Source organism: Haliotis rubra, unplaced genomic scaffold (genome assembly GCF_003918875.1).
Source record: "Haliotis rubra isolate DU_JTF1 unplaced genomic scaffold, ASM391887v1 Scf157, whole genome shotgun sequence".
NCBI lineage: Eukaryota > Metazoa > Mollusca > Gastropoda > Lepetellida > Haliotidae > Haliotis > Haliotis rubra.
Genome location: NW_025765525.1, coordinates 1,133,633 through 1,156,108, shown reverse-complemented (window position 1 = coordinate 1,156,108; position 22,476 = coordinate 1,133,633). Strand labels below are relative to the sequence as shown.

The window sequence follows — 22,476 nt, the reverse complement described above, 5'->3', positions numbered from 1 at the left end:
ACTATTGTGTGCTCAAGCTCGATGACTTGGTTTATTCATGTCACTGTATCCAATGCTCATGACATTAATCACTGGTTTCGCTTGTTCAGATTTCATATTTTTTACAGACTGCCAGTATACAGCTGGAATATTGAATAGTGGACGCACAACAAACAAACATTAGCACCAGCAACAATTTACAACTGGTAGGGTGACATGAGTGACTGAGTATGGTTTTACTCCGCTTTTAGCAATATTACAACTGGTAGGAACACCAGAAATGAGATTCACACATTGTACCCATGTGGGGAATCAAACCCGGGTCTTCTAAGCTGAACTCACTCACTCGCTCACCTAGTGGATTTAATTATTATCCATCTTTTCCCGGGTCTTTGGCATGAGGAGTGAATGCTTTAACCACTAGGCTACCCCACCGTCCTTAGGGTAACGTGAACACGGAATCTTCAATTTGATGATCTTACAGCAAGCATGGAGTACTGTGACCTAATTTCAAAGAAAACCCACATTCATAATCACAATTAACAAAATATGCGAAAGAAAAACAAACATTGTGTCATGTCCACTTTCCTTTTACTTGTAAACAATGTGATAAAACCACACGATAAATACACTTTCTTGTAATGTAAACAAGGTCTTGAAACAAAATGAGATGGACAATGATGCAACAACTCGGAAATGTCTTCCAACAAAACCTCGGTCATCCATCCCCACAAACCATCTGGTTTCATGCAGGGACTTCATAGATAGGCATATCAGACATCTCACTACGAGGCAAACATTCTCGGATTCACTTCTGTTTTCTCTCAACCATATTCAGATTAAATAACATCCTTTATAACAGCTAGAAAACATAATTTTTCTGTTACTAGAAATCAACTGCCTTGGCACAGGGATGGCAATTTTCCGCTGATCGACAGATTTCTGCCGATTTTATCTCAAATTGATAAATTCTTTCAATCATCTAAATCTGTTGAATTCGATGACACAATAATTTTTCAGCTGAAAATAGATTCTCCTGTTGTCATCACTGCTTGGCAATGAAAATGTGAAGGAACCACTTGCCATTAGATTTGTGTCAGTTAGTTATTGGACAACTACACTTCACAAATATCTTGCTCTGTCGGTTTTAAGATTAATGGAAGACAACATACTGGCTAAAATGAGTGTTGAAAGTATGTACAAAAATAACAGAAAATGTTATGCATTTTGTGAAATTAAGATGATAATGACTGACATTCCAAGGCTATCAAAAATGACATCGACTGCAGAAAATGTACAAAACATTATCAAAAGTGAACCAAAGAATGATGCTCATAGTGGGACATTTCAAAATTATTGTGACGGGTTTATTTCTTCAGTTTTGCATGAAAGAAGGCCTCCACAGAGTCCGTGTTCCATTTCTCGATACCCAGTTCTTCTCGCACAGCTCGGTTTTCATCATAAAGCTTGATGATTGGGTCTGCGCCTCTGGCGTATTTGATTTCGAGTCCAGGAAACTGGTCAGGCTTGGAGCTCTTAACAAAAGCTGTAACAGATAAAACAAGTGAAAATTCAGTCAGACATGCAATTTCTCCCATTCAGTCCCATCTGGACAATCAAAATGTCCCCCATTACAGTTGATTAACGGTACTTAAAGTACTTTGGATATCAGTTTCCAATGATAGATCTGTAAATTTTGAAAAATTGTGGCCTTTGCATTGATTTAGAATTTTTGTACATGACAAATGTGACCAAACTCAAAACTTCAAAAATATTTGAAGCAACCATGGTAACAACATTACTGTTGTTCATGCCACGACCATAACTTAAAAATGTAAACAGCTCAATGAGATATTTTAAATTGTTTAGGACTATCTGCCAAAATGCACCCCACCACCTAACATTGTTAGCAACAAGTATGCATAATACACTATCAACATCATTGTTGATTACTACTCACCCTGAACCTGTGGATACCTTCCCAATTTTCATCCGCACACAATTAACTCTGCATATGGATAAAGCTGAAATAGAACATCACAAAGTTACATTCAATTTGTTAAATGATGGGAATGGGGGTTTATCATTCCAGGACGAGTATGGTTTCAGCAATATGAGAAAGGGCACCAGAATTTGGCTTTTCACATTGAAATACGCAATGTGGGGATTCCGAATTCTTGAGAATGAATAGGTTAATTGAGAATGAGGGCAATATTTGTGAGAAGTGTGGGATAGGAAAGTTCTATTTGTGCAAAGACAAGTCCTACAAGAGCAAAGGAAGCAAGAGAGTGTGTGCCAGATACAGGAAGTAAGCTGTTGTTGGGACGTATTCTATTTCTTACTTTTATCCAGCGTGTTGTCACAAGAAATTTGAAATCCCTCTAATGACATCCTCAATAATCTCCAGGGTATATGTTACGATAAATCTCCACTATACCCCGGATCATGATGCATCTACGACTTGGTCCGATAATATTATTACCTCCCTTTGCTGGCTCCGCAAAGTGAGTTGTGATTGGTATGCTCAACTTCCCAGCATTGACACCTGATTGGATAAAAATCCAGCCAAGGGAGGCAATAAAATCATTGGGCCGAGCCGTAGATGCATCCAGGGTATAGTGCAGATTTATCGTAACGTATACCCTGGAGATTATCGAGGATGCGCTAATGATAACATGTAAAACCTGGCACCACAATTATTAGTGACTGGAAGGCATAACCATACCTTAGGGACAAGGAATTTCAACACTTGACAGTGAATCATTCGATCCCCTTTAATGACCCCTCACACCAACACGTCACACTGCAACATCCCTTCACAAAGTGGGACAACAAAAGACGTACCCTTCCCATTTTAAGGAATTTTGTGTCCATAGAAAATGCTTGGACGTCAAATTCTGAGCCTTCTTGTGCCTAATTCTGTGAGCGTAAAATCCTTATGGAAAAGACAGAGACATTGCCCACCACTCACAACTGTTGACGACAGAATCAGTAAGTACCTACTGACATGTTCATTTAAAGTCACCAAACCCTAATCCTTACTTCCTCCACCCCAAAATAATTCTAATCCAGTGAAAACTCAGTGAATATTTCAGCATAAAAAGCCCAAGTGCAATGCAAATGGACCAAAGTGGCAGAAAAATGGCTGACACTGGAGCATGATAGCATATGGTGGAAGGTGACCAGTGTAATGCCCAATGAAGATGTGCAAGAATATAAAAGTGATGCAACAGTGACCAGACATTTAGGTTAGTAACTTCCTTGAGTGGCATTTTAGAAGTTGGGAAGTACGATATAGAACAAACTTTATTGATAACCACTTCTTTTTATTCATGAGTGCGACATTTCGATACAGATTCTTGTACCGTTGTCAAGCATTAATGGAACATGAAGAAGGGGGAAGTATATATACTGGATGTAACAATGTAACAAAGAAAACAACATAATTAACATAATTGGCTAGGCAGTAAGCTGATGAAGCCATAGAGTAGACAAAGGACAGGCGTGGAAGCCAATGATGTACAAATAATAATGAGATGTTTATACAGCAGAGTTGATACAGTAGATTGGGCTTGGTGGATGAGTGCATCATAAGCGGATGGAATGAAGTATCCTTGGTCTCGGTTGATGGTGGGCTTTTGGCATTTGATGTGGATGGCTTCGGTGAGCTTGCGTTTAGTGAAGTCTGTCTGTTTGTTAGCGAGAATGGTGATGTCAGACCACTCTATTTGATGATTGGGGCTTGCTTTGACGTGGTCCGAAATGGCTGATTTGCTGTCGGAATTGGTAACATGTTGGTATCGCAAAGTGGATGATACCTTCGTCATCCTCCAACCTCAGCAAGATCCCACTCAACTTCTGACCCATCTCAACAACCAACAACCCCGCATCAAGTTTACCATGGAAACCGAGCAGAACCAGCAACTACCTTTCCTTTACGTCCTTGTGTCCCGTACCTCCTGCAACCAACTCCAGACCACTGTATATAGGAAACCTACCCACGTGGATCAGTACATCCACTACAACTCCAAGCATCAAACCTAAAGTTAAGACCGGCATCATCTCTACATTAACCAGAAGGGCCAAGAACATCTGTTCAACTAAACTACAAGATGAAATCGAACACCTCAAGTTAGTCTTCGTAGAACTTAACCACTTTCCATCCCAAATAGTCAACAGACCCATTGCTGCAACCCTGTCACCTCCTACCAAAAGACCCAAACCAGATTCAGCCCCCATCAAGATATCCATCCCCTACATTGGCAAACCGTCACATCAAATCAGCCATCTCCTAAAACAACAAGCTGGCATAGATACCACCTTCACCGCGTCCTCCAGCCTTAACAACATTCTCCATGCCAATGGAAGAAAACCAGCCATCGTCAAGAACAACAACCCAAAATGTGTCATCTACAAAATAAACTGTGATTGTGGGCAGAGCTACATAGGCGAAACGTCCTGACCCATCAACACCCGAGTGAAATAACATCAGACCTCTGTTACCAATTCCAACAGCAAATCAGCCATTTTTGACCACATCAAAGCAAGCCCCAATCATCAAATAGAGTGGTCTGACATCACCATTCTTGCTAACAAACAGACTTCACTAAACGCAAGCTCACCGAAGCCATCCACATCAAACGCCAAAAGCCTACCATCAACCGAGACCAAGGATACTTCATTCCATCCGCTTATGATGCACTCATCCAGAGCCACCAAGCCCAATCTACTGTATAAACTCTGCTGTATAAACATCTCATTATTATTTGTACATCATTGGCTTCCACGCCTGTCCTTTGTCTACTCTATGGCTTCATCAGCTTACTGCCTAGCCAATTATGTTAATTATGTTGTTTTCTTTGTTACATTGTTACATCCAGTATATATACTTCCCCCTTCTTCATGTTCCATTAATGCTTGACAACGGTACAAGAATCTGTATCGAAACGTCGCACTTACGAATAAAAAGAAGTTGTTATCCATAAAGTTTGTTCTATATTTAAGTTAGTATTCACTAGTTTATCATTATACATCATTTGTACATTATCAGCCATTCATTCGACAAAATAACACAATCCATTTAGCTTAGAAAAAGCTATCAAACTTACACCAGCCTTTTCCTCTTCAGTTCTGTCTTCTTGGCAACATTCTTGACAAGAATCTTTGAGAGGTAAGAGCTGGAACTTGTCAAGCTCTTCACAATTACTGCACAGCAGATTTGTGGAAAATCCAAGGTTTTTACACTCTTCCACCGTTAGCTTGCATTCTCCTAAATAGACCTGAAAGTCACAGAAATAGTAGTTATTTGACATGGCTTGGTCAGGGGTAAGAGTTCTTCCCGTTCCCCCATCCCAAATAATATTTATAAATCAACATATACTGTAACATTATTCACAAAATCTAACAACAATTACTAGAACTAGAGAACTCACAAAAATAACTCAAATCCCCCAAATTAATTACAATATATAGGTTCGAACCACTTAGCGTAACCTCTGTTAATCTGCGAAAGAAAGAATATGGGGGAACGGAGGGAACTCTTTCCTGGTCAGGATGTGTTACGAGTAATGCGACCATTAAGGTTGGGTAGCTCTTGAACGATCAAATACCCATTTACGATTCTCGGGGCAAAGCACCATGCCGAGCAAAAACCCCTAGTTGAGAGGTATGGTCACAGAAGTGTGTCCACTGTCCAATAAAGTGCACTGCTCCTGAGGATTCAAACATAAGCCTATATTCAAACAAATGAACAAGGCCTAAAATCATGTGCAGCGATACTGACTGTTACAGACTCACGAAGTAGTCAACAAATATTTCGACGTGAGGCTGACATCAATAACGATACGTGTATAGCAGGAACAGCGATTTCTTGTGTTTCCAGAAATCATCAACAATGTGCTTTAGGTTAAAACAACACAGAGTAATCGTAAAGATCAGATCAATAAATAAAAACATAAATAACCAATATTTTCATTAACAAAACTTACTAATAATAGGAGAAACAGCGACAGCAGACCTAGTAGGTCCGCCATTGCTGCAGGACACGTTATTTCCGGTTGCTGCAAAAATCGACTTACCAGGTGCGCCCGGATATAAAACGAACCGTGAATGTTGACCAAAAGTATCAACCAATGTTTAGATGTGTAAAATGTGCTACACAAAGTAAGTGACCTAGGCTAACGAGTTTCGGTCTCCAACTTAGTGAGTTGTGGGCTGACGGTTAGGTGTCTCATACTATGAGTGGACTCGAATCCCGGACAGGACTCCATCACCGAGAAAACGTCCTGAAGTTGTATTTTACTGACAAACTCTATTCATAAAGTATGAATTTGATACACATTTTGAAAATGACCGCTCACTAAAAGGCACTGTCCATTTATACTAAACTGCATGGCTGCATTGGACATCAAAGACGCAGACTAAATAAAGTACAAAATAATAAAGTACTGTTCAAAATATCTCACCAATGCCAGTAGAAATCTAACGGATTCTTGTTAAAATTAATATGAATCATGCCTGACACTGGTCGCAATCCTTGGCAAAATAAAACTACCTTAGATCACCAAAGGTCTTAGCCAACATAACCGCTGAACACTGCTCCTTTTCCATATATAGCAATACCACAATGCGACGCCATTTCCCCAGCCGAAGATTCTCGTCAACATTCGTCTGTTGTACGGCGGTTCAGTGCCTCGGTTACACTTCATGGCTTGCAGTTGCCGCATTTTTTTTACATTAATGGTGGATATATACTCATGCCAATAATGGTTGTCACCCCTCCCCTGTTGTATACCCCCCACACCCTCTCCAATAAAAAATTGAAGGGGTGACAACCATTATTGGCATGAGTATATTAGTTTGGTTCTAGGACAATTGCCACCTAGGAAATTGCCATCCAGGACAATTGCCACCCAAAACATAAAAAATAAATCAGTTTCTTTGCCAACTATTATTGAGTTTGACATGGTAATTCATAACAAGTAATAACGTATTCTTCGATGTAACCAACTTTCAAAGGCAAACAAGATGTACATTAATAATTGATGAAGAAATAAACGATGAACATGGTACAAAAACATATATAGGCGTTTAGTTTAGAATTATATAAAAAGTAAACGTGCCACCACTATTAACAGTTTTCCTTCCATAATTCACAACGATAACCTGTATGATGATAGTGGTGAAATAGCAAACATTGCGAATGATTTCTTTGCAGATCAGGCAAGAGTAGCTGCTCCTAATACAGACATCTCCCAATTGACAGACACCCATTTGACAGACAGCCAGTTGACAGACACTAAACTAGAAGGTTAATTAGGGTAATACCTACGAGTACAATGGAACAGTCCACTGTCTAGTGAGTAGAGCAGGGTGAGCCTGAAACAGGTTCGCTACTGAGAAGTTTGATTGTGAGTAAATAGAACTTTGTTGTGATTAAATGATAAATGATTTCTCTTCTCAAATTTTAGTTTACTATCAATTACTATCGAATTTAAAAACAGGTTTGTCACTGAGATGTTTGATTGTGTTTATTGATAGAAAAGCCCCCTCCCAATAATAGCATATGTACAAACAGAAGTTACGTTTTGTTGGAGAGGTATAGATATGAACATTTTTGAAAACATTCTGATTTGCAGTAAATGAGACACCTGCATTGCCATGTAAGATACGAATAATACCAATCAGTGTTCTAATTTTAACGATACTTTCTAAAGATTGTAACAGTTTATGTCTTTGAGTAGTTTATGTCTTTGGCCACATTGTCATGATGCGTCATATTTTGAATATTTATTCTAAATAAATCGTAATTAAGTGCACTCGTCATATATCTTAATATTGTGTGCAAAACATATAACTTCTTTATTCCATATGAATAATATTTAGGTTCACATTTGACTTTATTTGATTTATATGATACAACAGTGTCGCAATTCCTAATAGCTAAGCTAATGTTTTCAATATGATGATGCCGACTAGAAGGTTAAACAGAAATGTTTATGAAAACAAACTGGTTTTATATTGCAGCAATGAAAATTCAAATTACTGTCTTTTCGTCCATCTTTCAAAATAAATAATATAGCTTCAGTTTGTTCCTGTGTTTTTATTTGGACTATTCCATTATAATGTGTAGGTAACAGGTAGTAGATAATCTGTTCACTGAACCGTAAATGTTGTTGTTTTAAGGTGTCTGCGAACTGGCTGTCTGCATAATGGGAGGACACCCTAATACAGACAATCCTGAAATTTTTTCAGAGGTAGATAATCCATTATGTGACCTAACACTTAGTCTGCAGCTAGAAATCCATGATATTCTCTCTTTTTTTCAGAGATTTTATATGAAGTCTGATTTATTGTAAATAAATAAATAAATAAATAAATATACTATTCATGTTTTGGGATTTTTTACAGTCAAACACTGTAATGTCTAATTCTAAACCCGACATTTACGCACGCACGCGCACGCACACACACACACACACACACGCACACACACACACACATTACGCATACACGCAGATACAGCTCAGCTGCTCAAAGGCGCTTTGTTTTTCCCCTCGATCACTGGATGTCAATCTCAACGGCACGTCGTATTATCAATGTCAACTCCCTGGGGATCATACAAACCGGAGCATATAACCGGAATGTTCCTGCGGAATGAGTGCGGCATTAAGCAGCAAACAAATTAAACATTTAAACTACCCAAACCGGCGACTGCCTGTCCAGTGTTTCATGTTTCATGTGTAGTTTGGAACTGCTGGTTCGAACGCTTTCATCACTATAGGATCGCCTCCCAAATTAAGCCGGCGTGATGTAACTAGAATGCGGGTTTCAGCGGCTTTAGACCTAGCTCACTCACGCACTCACTCACACACTCACTCACTCCCCAATTCACTCATTCACACACTCACTCCCTCGTTTCAACACCTCAGTGCTAAATAGCAATATCTTGGTAACATCTGTTGGAACCTCTTTCGGCCTGCATCACGTTGGGTTTCCTCCCGCTCTTCTCAGCGGATATCCTTTTTTATAATTCGGATCGGCATTGGGGTAGTCTCGTGGTTAAAGCGTTCGCTCGTCACGCCGAAGGCCCGGGTTCGATTCCCTCAATGGGTAAAGTAAGTGAAGCCCATTTTTGGAATACCTCGGTGTCATATTGCTAAAAGCAGCGTAAAACTCAACTCACTAGATACATGATTAGGATATTGTTCCAAACGGTGTTCAATATGACTCGATCACGAACAATCACAGGGCGGTGGGGTAGCCTACGTGTTCGCTCGTGGCCCGGGTTCGATTCCCCACATTGGTACAATGTGTGAAGCCCATATCTGGTGTCCACCGCCGTGATATTGCTAAAATATTGCTAAAAGCGGTGGAAAACCATACACCCTCACTCACCCATTCTCACATATATTGTAACGTTCAGATATGTAAAAACATGAGTCAAAATGAGACGCTGGCATAGTCTAGTATTGGAATTCTTTGAGCAAAACATAGAGACCAACCAACCAATCAACAAAGAATCAACCAACCAGGTCAAGGAGAAAGACCTCCCGATACGTCTGTCCGTATCCTTTTTTTATATTACTTTTCTGTGTTTCCAATCTCTTGCCGGTCGAGGTACGAGATGAACCCACACAGGAACAGATACGGATTAGCCTCTTTTAGTTTAAACATATTTTATTCACAATGTGAAATGGATCGGGGACAAGTTCTTACAACTTATGAAACCCCTCTCCAAAGATATTTACAATAACTAATTACATCACAAACAATAATTAGAAACAGAGACAGAAAGATTGACAGTTCAGGGGAAATGTTATAATACAAAAGGTGTATAGAAAGAAGTCTACTGGGATCGTTTAGATTTGCATATATACTGATGTACATTTTTAAATATAATTTCATTTTAATGATTTGTCAGATGCCGTTTAAAATAACAGATAGAATCACAGAATTACTATCACACACATCTTGAATAGCTGTAAGCATGGTTTTTCTTTGTTGATTGTATAAAGAACATTCTAAGAAAAATAGTGATGAGCATTTTCGCATGGGTTGCCATATGCGCAGGATGGATCGGTGATTAGCAGTAGTCTAGTAGTTTAAGTACCGTTTGTCGGAAAACGTCCCAGCGTTATTCATCTACATTCGGCAAATCGAAAAACAGCTTGGATCTTTTTGAAAACGAGACCGCCACCCATGCAAGTAAATAAAACTCATCCTGGTAAGTCGCGCGGTCGAGAACCAAAGCAAACAAACCCTGCTCGCGCGCGCAAAGAACGCAACACCGAGGGCCCTCGGTCGATCAAATAAAACCAACAAAACGGTTGATTACTGTGATTGGTCAACAATCCACCGGACAGAGATCTTCGCGACCCCCCTCCACCACGCAAATAACCTCCCGCATTAGACAATAGTCATGTAATTCCCTTCCGGTGTCTCGCACGTGAAACACCCGTGTGGATAGAAAAATCAATACGTGCCGGAACCATATTCCAAACAGACATAAAGATGAAACGAAACAAATGCACGTCACGCACACTGTCATGAGAAAATCTCTCTATAGTAAATGTCGAGCCGTGTATTATCTTCAAAGGAAGTGAATGCAGCTTTTCACCTCTTATAATTAATTATATGAACCCGTAAATATTAACCCAAGAAATAAGAGTTATATACTCATCAAACCCGGACCCTATCGTTTTTGTCCGCCATTTGCTAAAAACGAAAACGTTAGGGTCTGGGTTTGATGGTTTAGGGTTAGGGTTAGGGTTTGGTCCGGTGTGTAATACGTGAGTACCATTTGTTGTTGTTTCCTTTTTGCATTTTAATACTCTTTTTTTTACACAAAAACGGGAAACCAAAAACGTCGAAAGTAAACAATAAAATGGTTTAGTGTAGAAATTTTGGAATTTGCACTCAAGCCTCTTTCACACGCAACAAATTTTGTTCAGTAATGATTCGAAGGCTAACTCACCCTCGTGCCGTCACTACACATGCTCATGTCTCCCTCGTTCCTTAGTGCGATCCACATTATCCTTACAGTGTTCCCTACATCACTTTTCTGTCACAAAATCACCGATTTATATAAAAGCGCGTCATTCATGCATGCACCGTGAAATCTACGTCTGACGCCTGACGTCAACAACCCTTTTCAGTTTGAGGCATATCGGCTCATTCCACGCCACACGTTAATTTGTAGATTACGGAATGGGACGAGTGTGCCAAATGGCATCGGATCCACCAAGTCTACCCGTAACCTTCGTAATTGTCCGTGACCTATTCGACTCTTTCCGTTCATTTCCGTGACGTCACAGGAATGACTCGATAAATTTGCACATTGTGCAACAGTGTGGACGTAGCTCTAACCGCAGAGATCGTCCTCACGAGAAGTTGCTGTATTCTAAAGGTGCTCCGGGATAAACAGTCCACAATTTCGTAAAACCCTATTTACTGCAGTATCCATCATCAAGCAAGATGCGTTCCTTCGACCAATGTCTATGGTTGAGAGCATTCATATTTGGTACCTGTTGCAGGGGATGGTTACAGGAGCAGCCTATTAGAGATTCGCGCTTCGGAAACGAAGAAGTGCGAACCGCAATGATCCGCTTTTAATAGTTTTATCCGGATGTAGTGCGGTGGAATGTTTCACCATGCAAAGTTTTCACAGGGTGAGTCGTAGCGCATATAGATTGTATATATAATTCATTATTAGGCGTGGGTATTGCAGAGAATTTTCATATTGCGATATATTGCGATGCGGAAGCATATATTGCGATATGTATTGCAATATATTGCAAGAATTATTTTTTAACAAAAAACTATTTATAATCGAGTTAATGCTTGATTATAAAGCAAAAACACAACAAAATCACTATGACTGATTAACCTTTAATAAAAACTTTTAATCATGACAAAATAAAATGAAAGTAGCATTTGGCACTAATGAAACAGGGAAAAGAACAATTAAAAAAACGGAAATATCCTAAGATTTCCGAGTGTTTCGAAGTTTTCCGAATGCATGTCAAAATACCGGTTTTCGATCAGCGTATCGCAATACGTATCGTTTTCATGTCTGAACCGGTAAATACCGGTAAACCGGTTATATTGCGCAGCCCTATTCATTATTGGATAGTTTGAATGTAAATCCTAATACTGAAAATTGGGCAAGTTTGTTGAGAGATACCCTTTTTAGGTTCAGTTTTGGCTATGTGTGGGTTGCTCAGTTTATTCCCAATAGCGATGCTTTTGTGAGATGATTTATACAGAGGGTTAAAGATATATTTTCCCAAATGTGGAAACACCAGTTGTCAACTCTAAGTGAAACCAGATTGTATCTTTATTTAAGGAAACTCTTTGCTTCGAGAAATATTTATCTAATACTGACGTTAAATAGTACAGAATTGCCGTGACACGTTTTCGTCTCAGTTCTCACATGTTTATGATTGAGAAAGGTAGATGGAGTGTACCAAAAATACCATTTATTGATAGGAAATGTCTCTTTTGTCCACATGACATTGAAGACGAGTATCATGTATTACTTACTTGTCCTAAGTATCAGCGATATGGGAATATTTGTCCTAAGTATCAGCGTCAGCGATATTTATCCTTTACTCTCCTGGAAAATGCAAATGTGTTTAAATTTGTCAGAATGCAGAAAAGTGAAAATGATGAAGTTATGTTTAACACTGCCAAATGTATTTATTATGTAATGAATGAAATAAATAAATAAAATAAATAATAATACTGGAAATTTATATAGCGCTAAATCCAACCACTATTAAAGTGGGTGCTCAAAGCGCTACAAAATAATAATAATGTTTGAATAGAGTTAATAGTGCAATGAAAAGAGATGCGTTTTAAGATGTGATTTGAACGCAGCAAAAGATGGGGACAGTTTTAAGGCGAGGGCAGTTCATTCCACAGCGATGGAGCACAAACACTGAAAGAAGGCTTTCCATAAGAGGCCAGTCTATAAGAAGGAGTTTTCAAGAAGAATCTGCTTTCAGATGGCAGTTGTCTGGATGGTTTGTAGGGGTTAGCAGTTCACTTAGATATTCTGGTGACATGCCTTTTAGACTCTTGAATGTGATACAGAGTACTTTAAACACTATCCTCGCCTCAACCGGAAGCCAGTGTATTGACTTCAGTATCGGCGTAATGTGAGAGTACTTTGGGGCACGTGTAACGATTCTTGCCGCTTCATTTTGGACTTTTTTGAAGTCTCCTCAGAGATTCTTTACTGATGCCTAGAAGCAAACTGTTCGCATAGTCCAACCTCGAGAGTACCAAACACTGTTCTAATGTCTTGGCTGCATCAAGTGATATCAGATGACGAATTTGACTGATACATCTGAGATGATAAAAATTGTCAACTTGATAATCCATGGACAACTCGGGAGTCAAAATAGACACCAAGGTTTTTTTTTTACCCGGGATGAGAAGTGTACAACAGAGTTGCCAATCACAAGTTTTAAGTTCTTGTCAGTTGACATCTGAAGCTGTTGCTTAGAGCCTACCAACATAGCCTCAGTTTTTCCATCATTAAGTTTCAGTTTGCTACATGTCATCCAAGATTTTATCTCTGATGCACATACACTTGTTTTCTGAAGGGATTCAGCAACTTGTGAAACTTCAAAACTATCCAGGACTTGAGTATCATCAGCATATGGTTGGTGACCGAGATCATGCCGTTTTATGATTCCACCGAGTTGATTCGTATATTACAAAGAGTAACGGACGCGGAACCGATCCCTGTGGTACTCCACATGTAAGATTGGCACAGCAAGATTGTTTGTCTCCTATGATAACATGCTGACTTCGGCCGTCAAGATAAGATTGGATCCAGGTAAGAAGAACACCAAGAATGTTCATCTCATCCTTGACTCGTTGGAGACTCTGTGTCAAACGCCGCTGAGAGATCCAATAATGTAAGATACGCCATATGGCCCTTGTTAACCTTGGTCCTCAGTTCATTCAGTACCCGCAATAATGCTGTCTCGGTACTGTGATTGGCGCAATAAGCAGACTGAAAGTCATCCATCACTTTATTGTTCACCGATGTTCTCTCAACCTTACACGTGCTACCTTCTCCAAAACCTTCGAAAGAAAAGTAAGATTAGATACAGGTCTATAATTACTTAATGAATTTCGATCCAGGTTGTTCTTCTTTATAAGAGGTCTGATAACTGCCTTCTTGAGGACGTCCGGGAAAACACCTGAAGACAAGCTAGTATTTATTATGTTAGTAATGGCCGGCAGAAAGATGTCCAAATGATCGAAAAGCAGTTTGGTAGGAAGTGGGTCCAACAGGCATGTAGTCCACTTTGAACACTTAAGCAGCTTCTCAACTTCCTCTTGGGTGAATTTTTGAAATTGCACAAGATCCTCAATTTCACGAGAGCTATCACTTGATGTCTTGGGAGGCAGATCATCATGTTTGAAACCATCCTTGATCTTTGCGATTTTATCCTAAAAATAGCCTGAGAAAGAGTCAGCAAGAGTCTTCTTGCAAGTATGATCCGGTAACTTAGGATCCTCTTCTCTACCAAGTAGTTGCTTCATAAAATTATGAAGTTTACCAGGATTCCCTTCCATTCCCTTTATCCTATTTGTAATCACTTCCACTTTTGCTGTACGAATAATCTGGTTGAGATCATTCCTAGCACTCTCGTATATCTGTCGATGTACTTCAATGCCTCCTTAATGGGTACAACAAGGACTGGTCGGCTCGGAGTCAGTATAATGTGTCTGAGTGGGGTATTCATGCTTCACTGCGGCATGGTATCTCAGTGGGCTAGCACTATAAAACCAGCTTCAGTCTGGGCTTGTACAAGCAGCCGCACATACACATAAACACGCATGCACGTCGTCATATGAGCGAAATATTCTCAAGCACGACGTTAAACCCAATTTCACCACACCTCACCTGTATTGTGTCTTTCTTGTGTATCCTTAACAGTCATTATATATGTTTTAATTAAAAAGGCCGAATGTAAGGCCATACTGGTCTTTGGACTGGAAAACCACCGAAAGGGTAGGTGAAGTACGGCAGAGGGACTTGATGGCTGTCCTGGTTCTCCTATATAGGCATTGTGAATGTCATCTCTGAAGTGAGGTCTTGGGGGTAAGGGAATCATCGGTTCCTGATATTGCACTGGAGCAGGTGTAGACGGGAAGGTGTGCTCGTCACATTGCTGATCAGCACAGGACACAGACTCCACTATAAGTCTGCTCAGAAGTTTGACACCACCTAAATGAATTACATCAGGAATGAGCACATCACGAGGCTTCAATGACATCATCTGCTTAAAGATACCAATGTATGTAACCTGTGTAGCATGGCACATTTCTTCAATGACCTGGTTGAGGTGTCTTGTCTTACTGTTATACCATGATGGAGTCTGGCGAGGTAGTACAGAGCACACGTGCACATGCGCATTGGTGATATCCTTCGTGACATTTAGTAGTGAGTCAAATTCCTCAACAATTTCTTCTATGGGCCGCTCAGAAACATTGTTATCTCCTATAACAAAGACTATATTTTTCGTTGTAGAGTTTTGTTTTAATAGAAGAGGCAATCTATCACGAATTTCAACTATTGTTGCTTCCCTGTTTGTGTCCACAACACACTTACGGCAAAGATGAGATGTGAGAATAGCACTGCTCATATTTTTCAACATGGAACTACCAATAATCACCGTTTCGGCAGTCTCAGTTCCCCTTGGAGGAGGCTTCATGCGACTTTTGTCAGAGCGAACAGCATCCGCATACGACTTCTCGTGTTCTTGGAGTGTAAAGCTGCTTTGAGAACTCGCTTTCTTTTGAAAATAGGGCTTATTACTCGGCCTACTCTTCTGCAACGGAGTTGATTGTGCAGGAGAGGGACCAGTCCGTCTCGCCGAAACATGAATACTTACAAGTGTATACTATATATACCCTTGCTCTTGGACAGTGTCATAATCATTGCATATTAGAAACAATTTATACTGTGTGTATAATCCTGCCATATGCTGAAGATCAATATTGTCAATGACATGTATTATTTTGGTTTTGACCTAATAAAATCTTGTCTTGTCTTGTATTATAATAGACGAGTTAACAGCACAACCACCAATAACCGTCATCGCGCATAGATAAGACTCGTAATGACCGCCTTCAATCAAATAGAGCATGCTGATGCATGGAATACAGCGCTATATATATACACTTATCATTATTATATATAGTCCGTACAATGTGTAATATGCCGAATACAACTTTTAAAATTTTTTGTATTGAATTCCAGTGAACGAGACGTCTTAGTCGATCTAAATAGAGCATCGACACAGAACCTCGGAGGGAGGAGTACTTAGCGGAAGCTAGGTGGATCTTTTACTAATCGGTAAGAGTAAATAATCACTATATATATATGTGTGTGCGTGCGCGCGTGCGGGTGTACATGCGCAAGCGCCCATGTGTGTGTGTGAAAGGTGTGTGTTAGTCATTGCTAAGAACAATGTTATTCGAATCTTAGGTATAAGAAACATCACATACATCTGTAAACACGGCCATATATCTCGTGTGTGTGTTTGTGTGTGTGTGCGCGCGCGCGTGTGTGTTCGTGTGAAGATATCGATGGCTTATTCGACCGACATAATGGAATTACACTACTTTTATTACAGAAACTACTAAACCCCCCATAGGATTATGTCCCTGAAAAAGAGAACAACACCGGGACCATGCCTATACTCACTCCACTCTCCCAGGCGATGCGATATACCGGTTCTACCACCAACACTGGGCGTGGCTGTCATATAGAATATGGAGGGGGAAGAGAGAGGTTTACCAGGATTCCCTTCCATTCCCTTTATCCTATTTGTAGTCACGTCCACGTTTGCTGTATGAATAATCCGGTTGAGATCATTCCTAGCACTCTTGTAGATCTGTCGATGTACTTCAAGGCCAGACATTAGCCACTGACGTTCAGCTATGCGACGTTTACGTTTAGCCTTCAGAACAGTATGAGCTTTCCCGATCACTCACTTTCTTTGTAACGACTGGAGCATGTTTCTGAAGAACATTTGTCAGAGTTTCATTGTAAAGTTGAACCAGTTCATTCATATCCTGCGGTGGATTACATACACGTTCAGAAAGAGCAATATCTCTTCTAAACTCTTCAACGTTCATATTCTTTACATTCCGACAGTAAATAGTCCTTGAGGAGTTCTTTGGTTTCACCATATTCCGGGACATTGTTATCGCAAAATGGTCCGACAATTGCATATCAGTAACTGTAGTGTCCATTATGATGTGACCATTCTCAGATGATATAACCTAATCCAGGGTGACCATTCTCAGATGATGTAACCCAATCCAGGGTGACCATTCTCAGATGATATAACCCAATCCAGGGTATGACCAGATTTATGGGTAGCACTGTCCACAAACTGAGATAGGCCATGATTTGTCAAAAACTTCACAAACTTCTTAGTGTCACTGCGATGTTTGTCCTCAAAATGCACACTAAAATCGCCCAAGATGACAGTGTTCTTATTCAAAGTATTATCAAGTAGTGTTTCAAATTCTTGATAAAATTGGGCATGACTGAGTTTGTTGTTCTTGGATGGCGGAGGTCTGTATACACAAATAACCTTGGCACATGTTGTTTGGGACCTCACTCTGAATGTTAACATCTCGGAAGAGTTGTACATTGAATTATCCTTACAAGCAGTAACAAGTTCAACATTCAATGAATTACGATATATGACTGCAGTACCCCCGCCTGTAGCATGCTTCCTAGGGGCATGGACGAATTTGTAGTTCTGAGGTACCAATTCCCTGACCTTAGCTTCATCACAAACCTCTCTCAGCCAGGTGTCAGTGAGAATTAGTAAGTCAACATTGTTTTCAAGTATCAGTTCACAACTTTCAAGGGTCTTATTTCTAGACGATTGTGTATTACACAAACATACCTTTAGATAAGGTTGGCACAAATTTGGACGGACACGATTCAGGTTTGAGAAGCACTGTTTTTGTGAAGAACTGGGAGATGTTTTAGCAAGAGCGTCAAATACACCATTCAATACTGTATTGTGTCTTTCTTGTGTATCCTTAACAGTCATTATATATGTTTTAATTAAAAAGGCCGAATTTAAGGCAATACTGGTCTTTGGACTGGAAAACCACCGAATGGATATGGTACGGCAGAGGGACTTGAGGCTGTCCTGGTTCTCCTATGTAGGCATTGGCAATGTCATCTCTGAAGTGGGGTCTTGGGGGTAAGGGAATCATCGGTTCCTGATAATGCAATGGAGCAGGTGTAGACGGGAAGGTGTGCTCGTCACATTGCTTATCAGCACAGGACACAGACTCCACTATAAGTCTGCTCAGAAGTTTGACACCACCACGTGCTAAATGAATTCCGCCAGGAATGAGCACACCACGAGGCTTCACTGACATCATCTGCTTAAAGATATCAATGTATGTAACCTGTGTAGCATGGCACATTTCTTCAATGACCTGGTTGAGGTGTCTTGTCTTACTGTTATACCATGATGGAGTCTGGCGAGGTAGTACAGAGCACACGTGCACATGCGCATTGGTGATATCCTTCGTGACATTTAGTAGTGAGTCAAATTCCTCAACAATTTCTTCTACGGGCCTCTCAGAAACATTGTTATCTCCTATAACAAAGACTATATTTTTCGTTGTAGAGTTTTGTTTTAATAGAAGAGGCAATCTATCACGAATTTCAACTATTGTTGCTTCCCTGTTTGTGTCCACAACACACTTACGGCAAAGATGAGATGTGATAATGGCACTGCTCATATTTTTCAACATGGAACTACCAATAATCACCGTTTCGGCAGTCTCAATTCCCCTTGGAGGAGGCTTCATGCGACTTTTGTCAGAGCGAACATCCGCATCCGCATACGACTTCTCGTGTTCTTGGAGTGTAAAGCTGCTTTGAGAACTCGCTTTCTTTTGAAAATAGGGCTTATTACTCGGCCTACTCTTCTGCAACGGAGTTGATTGTGCAGGAGAGGGACCAGTCCGTCTCGCCGAAACATTAATACTTACAAGTGTATACTATATATACCCTTGCTCTTGGACAGTGTCATAATCATTGCATATTAGAAACAATTTATACTGTGTGTATAATCCTGCCATATGCTGAAGATCAATATTGTCAGTGACATGTATTATTTTGGTTTTGACCTAATAAAATCTTGTCTTGTCTTGTATTATAATAGACGAGTTAACAGCACAACCACCAATAACCGTCATCGCGCATAGATAAGACTCGTAATGACCGCCTTCAATCAAATAGAGCATGCTGATGCATGGAATACAGCGCTATATATATACACTTATCATTATTATATATAGTCCGTACAATGTGTAATATGCCGAATACAACTTTTAAAATTTTTTGTATTGAATTCCAGTGAACGAGACGTCTTAGTCGATCTAAATAGAGCATCGACACAGAACCTCGGAGGGAGGAGTACTTAGCGGAAGCTAGGTGGATCTTTTACTAATCGGTAAGAGTAAATAATCACTATATATATATATATATATATATGTGCGTGCGCGCGTGCGGGTGTACATGCGCGAGCGCCCGTGTGTGTGTGTGAAAGGTGTGTGTTAGTCATTGCTAAGAACAATGTTATTCGAATCTTAGGTATAAGAAACATCACATACATCTGTAAACACGGCCATATATCTGTGTGTGTGTGTGTGTGTGTGTGTGTGTTATTATGCGCGCGCGTGTGTGTTCGTGTGAAGATATCGATGGCTTATTCGACCGACATAATGGAATTACACTACTTTTATTACAGAAACTACTAAACCCCCGGAGGATTATGTCCCTGAAGAAGAGAACAACGCCGTGACCATGCCTATACTCACACCACTCTCCCAGGCGATGCGATATACCGCGTTCTACCACCAACACTGGGCGTGGCTGTCATATAGAATATGGAGGAGGAAGAGAGACCGTTCTTATTTCATGCGAAATTGACTTACCCCGCTGTAGTAATGTCGTATCCTAGGAACCGTATAGGTGTTGACGGAATAATTTCATGTGGAAATCTACCTTGCTGCAGCGCTTGAACGAATCTTCAACGAGCAAAACTACATTGTTTGTGCCTGACCCGATGGAGTATTTTACAAAGTTTTCCGACTTTGCAGGCTGCCAATGGAATCCCTAGACGAATTTTATAAGGATTCTGGAAACAACGAGGTATCCTTTCAGCTCCATGTCATGGACTCTTTCATAGAACACTACAAAACTCTCCAAAATTCACTTTCAACATTTTCTCATGTCATGGAGAGAGGATTACACTCGAGTATCACTTTTATAAACACTTTAATCAACAGGAAAGCTATCGGACTGGAGTACCGGAATTCTTATTACCAAAGTTAAAGAAAGAATTGGACAATATCCAGAATGGTCGTGTACTCATGTTTTCTTTATTGATACTCCCGTTCAAGTGTGTTCAGAATGGAAAGTTTAGAAAGTTTTCAAAAGTTTAGAAATCGGAAAGAAGAACGCGATATTCAAGAATTCGAAAATTATCAACATGCTCTGCGAAGCGAATGTCTCAAATTAATTCAGAACTTTACACGTAGGCGAAGGACGGGTATACACAACGTCTCAAACCTCGTTGGAAGAACTTGTGGAAGAGTTCTCATCATGGAGCGCAAATCTCGGTTAGAGTGAGTGAGTTTAGTTTTACGCCGCTTTTAGCATTATTCCAGCAATATCACGGCGGGGGACACCAGAAGTGGGCTTCACACATTGTACCCATGTGGGGAATCGCTCGATTAGAACTCAAACGGGGAAGGTATTGTTCTCTGACATTACATAGCATGGGATTATACCACCAAAAGAGGGACGTGTGAGAGTAAACACCATCGGAGAGTGTGTGGTATGCATTTGTCTGTCACCAACTATGACAAAAAGGGTTATAAACCCGATATTATCGGGACTGAAAAGGGCTATGGTGTCAATGATCACGGTATCATGATACTGTACGTTGACAAACTCATTGATTGGGTCACAATAGTTTTTATTATATTGCGTATAATGAACTTGACAGACATGTAAGCACTACATTATATATATGTGTCTTATCTAGATGACACCAGTTATAAAACATTACTATGATGGACATGGTAAACTTTGGATATGGTTTCACAGCGACATTGCTACAGTCGACGATGGATATGACATGATAACGATGCTCGTAATACATACATCTCGGAAGCAGTATATCGACTGGTCATGTGAAGTACGTACATTATATATTAAGGTGTCAGAAACGTTTTATGGTCATAATTAAACTTATATATAACTTATATATATATATCATTGTAACAGTGTCATGTTTTTCGCGGTCATTATAGGAACATATTTATACACAAATTAGCGTCGCGCATTATCCGCAACCGTAGTTGCCAGTGATGAATACACATCCAATCTAGAACTTATGTCTACAATGAACCATTTTAAAACTTCTAACGACTGACTGACTGACTGAATTTGATTTTACGCCGCTTTTAGCAATATTCCAGCAACATCACGGCGGGAGACACCAGAAATGGGCTTCACAAATTGTACCCATATGGGGATTCGAACCCGGATCTTCGGCGTGACGAGCCAACGCTTTAACCACTGGGCTACCCCACCGCCCCAAAAACTTCTAACGAACATTACATAGATATTATATATTTGTTTGAGTGTATTCAATGTGAATCATCTATTTAGCTGCATAAATTAGCGGAACATTACGCAAACCTGAATTTCATCACTCGCAAATGCGGCGGATAGAGATATTGCGAGGCGAATGATTACACATATATACACACATACATTATATACAGAACACACGTAAAGTCGCACACACATCACACAGAGAGAGACAGACGAGGTATACAGAAGAAAAGAAGTAGTTTAATGGTAAATCAAACTCTCGGGTTGTCTCCTGACCATGACGGGTCTCGCAGCGGGTTGGGGATCTTGACGATACATCATATCACGCGAGGTCTTCTGGTTTGTCTACCGGGTGCTGGGCGGGGAATCGGGAGGTGTGGTTAAGGGACCTCGGCTGGACGAAGTCCGGGTGCTAACTCGGGATGCTAACTGGGGATGAGGTAGGAGGGGGGCAGGGGTTGTTGGCGGTTAGCAAGATGGATAATATGTAGCGCGGGGGTTGGGGGTCCTTTTGGGTTTTTTGGAACACTTATTTTGTACATACACGTAAAGTTTAGGGGGTCATTCACATTGTACATGCTTCTCCATAAAAATCATCATCATCCCCTAGCCATAAATTATGAACGGTCCCTAACCCTAAGGCCCCGCCGACAATCCAAGTCAAAACTTTGATTACACAACATTACCGTCTCGTTTCCTGCTGACTGGGTTCCGTCCTATTGCTCAACTTAGTACAATAACCAGTCCAGACTTTTGAGACCAACTCATTCAAATAGATATATAAATATTAATCAGTATTA

General features: G+C 40.2%; 1 protein-coding gene across 1 annotated transcript; it reads right to left on the bottom strand.

Annotated features, from left to right (window-relative positions):
* Positions 1 to 553: 553 nt before the first annotated feature.
* Positions 554 to 6,042, bottom strand: LOC124271077 (selenoprotein F-like). The gene is made up of 4 exons (XM_046706147.1): positions 5,967 to 6,042; positions 5,088 to 5,258; positions 1,940 to 2,003; positions 554 to 1,525 (listed from the first exon to the last, which is right to left on the bottom strand). The coding sequence occupies exons 1-4, from the start codon at positions 6,009 to 6,011 to the stop codon at positions 1,347 to 1,349; spliced, it is 459 nt and encodes a 152-aa protein (XP_046562103.1). The 5' UTR covers positions 6,012 to 6,042; the 3' UTR covers positions 554 to 1,346.
* Between the last annotated feature and the right edge of the window lie 16,434 nt (positions 6,043 to 22,476).